At 66.5% G+C, this 5001-nt stretch overlaps 1 protein-coding gene across 1 annotated transcript in view; it reads left to right on the forward strand.

The window, feature by feature from the left end:
- Nucleotides 1-5001, forward strand: part of ULK1 (unc-51 like autophagy activating kinase 1) — a 25280-nt gene that overhangs the window by 10375 nt on the left and 9904 nt on the right. The window contains exons 8-10 of the mRNA XM_040620052.1: nt 1820-1921; nt 2931-2989; nt 3074-3156. Coding sequence (XP_040475986.1) covers nt 1820-1921; nt 2931-2989; nt 3074-3156 — 244 coding nt within the window. The remainder of the gene's footprint in view (nt 1-1819; nt 1922-2930; nt 2990-3073; nt 3157-5001) is intronic.

Consider the following 5001-nt stretch of genomic DNA (forward strand, 5'->3'; position numbering starts at 1 on the left):
AGCCCACCCAGCCAGCCGGTGTCCACGCTCCCTGGCCTCGCTTGCTCACAGCCCAGGGGGTGTGTTGAGGGCGTGGGTGCCGAGTGTGTGGGTCACACTGAGGCTGAGAGGAGTTTCCTGGAGCACTGCTGGGGGTAGGTCAGGGAGTGGTCCTCTCTGCTTCTCATTGCTGCTTCTGTGTCCTGCAGGAGATGGCCAATTCTGTTTATCTGGTCATGGAGGTGAGTTCCTGCAGCCCCGGCAGGGCGGACAGGGAGGCCGGACTCTCCTGGCTCCTGGTTCCTTGGTATCTGGGGGTTAGAAGTTGGTTGCATGTCTGTGGGCATAGGGCCACCCCATCAGGAGCCCCAGTGGCCATGGCAGGTGCCTGAGGGGTGATCAGATCCCCCACTGACCTCTTCAAGTGTGGATTGCAAGGGACACCTGCCCCAGGAAGGAGGCGGGGAGCAAGGGAGCAGGAGTAGGGTGGCGGGGCGATCCAGGAATGGCCGCTGACCAGGTTGTGCCAATGGTCTGTTGCAGTACTGTAACGGCGGGGACCTGGCTGACTACCTGCACAGTGAGTGAACACCCCTTGGCCAGGGGGCTGCATGCCTAGTCTCACCCTGACCCAGTCTGCAAGGCAGCCTGACGGAGGCGGAGCATTCTCCCGTCCCCCCTTTCCCTTGCTGCGGAAGGTGGAAAGGGCAGTGGCGCCATCAGGGACAGCCTCGCAGGATGGATGGGTCTGGAAGGCCCCTTGTGAGCAGGGCCCTAAGTGGTTTGTGGGTGTGCGGTGCCTTCTGACGGCCGCCTGGCCCTACAGGGCTCCCAGACCTCCTGGTTGGCTGCTCTGCAGGGTGCTGGGCTGTCCTGAGCACTCTGGGCTCCCAGCAAGGCCAGGCTAACCTCGGAGGGGCGGACCTCCCCAGGACCCCGCCCGGTCACAGCCCCAGCATCGTGCGTTCATCCCCTCGCTCAGAGGCGGGCTCTGGGGCTCACCTGGACTGGTGGGCGGAGGGGGTCGGAGAAGTAATGGGCAGCGAGAGAGGGTGTGTCAGGATGGCGGCTGCGTGTGGCGGCAGGAGGACAGGGGCACGGGGACCGAGGAGCCGGGCAGCCGCAGCAGACGGGCCTGTGGTGTGGGCAGCGGGGACGGGAGCGCGGAGGGCTCAGTCTGGGAGCGGTGCTGCGTGGAGCCCCAGCAGGGCTCGCAGCCTCGACCTGCGTGCCGGTGAGCCACGTCCACTCTCCCTGCAGCCATGCGGACGCTGAGCGAGGACACCATCCGGCTCTTCCTGCAGCAGATCGCGGGCGCCATGCGCCTGCTGCACAGCAAGGGCATCATCCACCGCGACCTGAAGCCCCAGAACATCCTGCTGTCCAACCCCGGCGGGCGCCGCGCCAACCCCAACAACATCCGCGTCAAGATCGGTGAGGCCGGGGCTGGCGGCGGGAGGATGCGCGGGGCGGCCCGGACGCGGGGCTGCCCTCCTCACGGGCCTCTCCCCGCCTGCAGCCGACTTCGGTTTCGCTCGGTACCTGCAGAGCAACATGATGGCGGCCACGCTCTGCGGCTCCCCCATGTACATGGTAGGTGGGCCCAGCCCGGCGGCCCGTGGGTGGGGTGTGGGTCGCGGGCTCCCCTCCTCCTCACGCCCAGCCGCGCGCCGGCTGGCAGCCTGCGTGGCTGGGCCGTGTATCCGACCACACCTACGGCAGTTGGGTCACAGCTGGCTCGTGTCTGTTGTGATTGGCTGGTGCTGGCGCCAGCCTTGGGTCACCGTGCCCCGCGTCCGTTCCAGCCTCGGCGCCGACTTGCATGCTTACTGCCCCGCAGGCGCCCGAGGTCATCATGTCCCAGCATTACGACGGGAAGGCAGACCTGTGGAGCATCGGCACCATCGTGTACCAGTGCCTGACGGGGAAGGCGCCCTTCCAGGTGAGCGAGCCCCGGGTCAGGCGTGGGCTGGCCGCCGCTTGGCACCCTGCACCTGACGCTTGGCTCCGGGTCCCGCAGCCTTCGCTCACGAGTCAGGTGGTCTCCTGGCTCCCCACCACGTAGTCACGTGGGGCCCGGTCCTGCTCCGGGTCAAGCCGGAGTCCGCAAGCTCCAGACTGCCTGTGCGTATGCCCATGTGTATGTCTGATCCTGGCCTCGTGCCCACCCTCCTGTCCATGCCCTGCCGGCGGGAGGCACTGAGTTGGTGTCAGGCACCCGGGGGCACCACAGGTGAAAAGCAGTGGCATGCTCAGCAGTGGGATTCCAGAGGGCTGGGGGCTCTGAGCCTCCTGTGCTGGGCTGCGCATCCTGTCGTGACTTCCTGGCTTGATCACGCAGCTCTCAGCTGTTGCCAGCTGGCCCCGCAGCCTTCTTTGGCTGCCCGGTGACCTCAGGAGGCCCCCTAGTTCCCTGCACCCCTCCCCGTCTCCTGTTTCCTCCCTGCATGAGCGTGTGGAGGGCTGTCCCTCACTGTCAACCCCGGGAAGGTAGGGCGCTCACTGGCTCCGGGAACGGTGCCTGGCAGTGTCCAGTGACCACAGATGGCTGACCACACACGTGCCCTCCAGGTCCTCCCCAGGGAGTACGGTGCCCGCTGGGAGGGGAAAGCTTATGCTGGGATGTCCTCTGTTGGGGTGGGGTGCATGGACTGTTGCATTTCAAGAAGCAAACATCCACTCACAGCAGACACCCTGACAGTCTACCCTGGGTGGGAGGGAGGCCTGGCTGCCTGGCTTCTGGCCTGCTGGCTGCTCTTGTGTGGTCTGCTTGGCCTACAGCCTGGACCAGGCGGTGGGGGTATGGGGGGCGAAGGAGGCCATCTCTGGGAGCATGGAGGGCCTGCGGTGCTTGGTACAGGGCCATGAGCTCTGGCCTGCTGGTGTGGCTAGGGGACCTTGCACGGGGCTCGGAGGCTGTAAGGGGCACTCATGCTGCCGTCCCCTACCAGGCCAGCAGCCCCCAGGACCTTCGCCTCTTCTACGAGAGGAACAAGACGCTGGTACCCACGTAAGTGCCTGGGTCCTGCCTGCCCCCAGCCCCCCTCAGACCCTGGGTGGGCGGCGTGTCATGTTGTCTCCTGGCCCCACCCAGCATCCCCAGGGAGACGTCGGCCCCGCTGAGACAGCTGCTACTGGCTCTGCTACAGCGCAACCACAAGGACCGCATGGACTTCGGTGAGCGGCTGCCCGGCCCCCGGCAAGCCTGCAGCGCGTCCGCTCTTGACGGCCCACCGGTTTGGGGTGCGGCCTCCTGGCTGCTTGCCCCCCACCCTCAGCTCCTGGGTGCCCACAGCCGTTTCCCAGCAGCACAGGCTGTGAACACCCCGGTTTTGCAATGGGAAGTGTTGCCGCCGGGAAAACCCGTCAGGTGGGGGTTGGGGGGAGGCTCAGCCAGACAAGGTGAAGAGCCACCAGCTGGGGCCGGCTCCCTCCACGCCTGGCGTGATGCCGGCTGGGACGGGTGCCAAAGCCCAAGGTTGGAAGCTCAGGCCCCAGTGGCGGGGTGGGTGGGGGGGTGGGAACCCCGTCCCCAGGACGCCCCTAAGGCCTTCTCTCGTCCTGGCTGCCCTGCAGACGAAGTTCTTCCATCACCCTTTCCTCGATGCCAGCGCCACTGTGGAGAAGTGTGCGTCCTCTGAGGGGTCCTGGGGCCCCTGAGGTCGTGGTGGGGCTTGGTGGGGACGCGGGTGCCACACCTGCTGCTGCCAGGCTGGCCTGGCTGGGGGAGGGGGTCTCCCTCATGCTGACTTGTGCCCTCCACTAGCCCCACCTGTGCCTGTGCCCTCGTACCCGAGCTCGGGGTCTGGCAGCAGCTCCAGCAGCAGCTCCACCTCGCACCTGGCCTCCCCACCGGTGAGTCGCCACCAGGGGCCGGGCCCTGGGCTTCTCCCCCTCCATCCCCCCCCGCCCCGGGGTTTGGCGCTGCATGGATGTCATGCTGCTGCCGGTACACCGTCAGGACACCTGCCGTTCACACTAGCTGCGGACAGACGTGTTCGGGTTGTGAAATGTTGGAGTATGACAAGTCGGCAAAAGCCCTTGTAGCCCCCCACCCAGAGCCCTCGTGTCCCAGAGGCTGACCTGCCAGGTGTGGGTCCGTGTGTGCTGGCCGGCACATGTGTGGGCGTGGGAACAGGGTGGCCCTGAGACCTGGAGCCCGCCCCCCAGCACGTGCCCCCGCACCTCAGCACACACAGCTGGGACGCCAGGGGCCGTGGTGAGAGGATGGCGCTTGCCCCCGCTGAAGGCAGAAGTTGGATGCCTCGTGTCCTGAGCGTAGAGCAGGCCCCCTTGCAGGCCTTGCAGGAAGTCTCCCCGGGAGCTCTGTGGGAGCTGGGTGGCTGTGCCCGGTGACTGTCCCTTTGGGGCCCGGCCCAGGCCTGGCTGGCGGTAGACCATGCAGACTGATGGGGAGGAGGGTGCGCTGAGCCCTTTGTCTCACCCAGGCCCTGGGGCCGAGTCTCAGTGGCCCCCCTCTGACCCCCAGTCCCTGGGAGAGGTGCAGCAGCAGCTCCGGAAGACGCTGACTTCCCCGGCCGACGCTGCTGGCTTCCTGCAGGGCTCCCGGGGCTCCGGCGGCAGCAGCAAGGACTCGTCCTGTGACACGGATGACTTCGTCATGGTCCCGGCCCAGTTTCCAGGTCAGGGGCCAGGGGTTGCTTTGGTGCGTGTGCATGTGTGTGTACGTGTGTGCGTGCGTGTGCGTGGGCTTGCAGACCTGTCTCTGCCTGTGTGCCCTTGGGATTGTTCTGGGAGCTTCCATACCAGGTCAGCTTGGCTATGGAGTCAGAGCCACGTCGTCCCAGTTATGTGGCTGGTCTGTGGACTGAGTCCCTGTGCTCAGGCCCTGCCCTCCAGCCTCTGCACCCTCCGGAGTGCCTGCTGCCGGGGAGGGAGCTGCTGCCGGCTTAGTATGTGTTGAGCACAGGTCCTCAGGCCTCTGGGACAGGCCTGGCCCCTCCCAAAACTGTTCTGGGGTCTAAAGTTCCTCTCGTGACCCTGGGCTTTGACACTTCCTTT

The sequence above is a fragment of the Ursus maritimus genome, unplaced genomic scaffold (genome assembly GCF_017311325.1).
Source record: "Ursus maritimus isolate PB19 unplaced genomic scaffold, ASM1731132v1 scaffold_33, whole genome shotgun sequence".
NCBI lineage: Eukaryota > Metazoa > Chordata > Mammalia > Carnivora > Ursidae > Ursus > Ursus maritimus.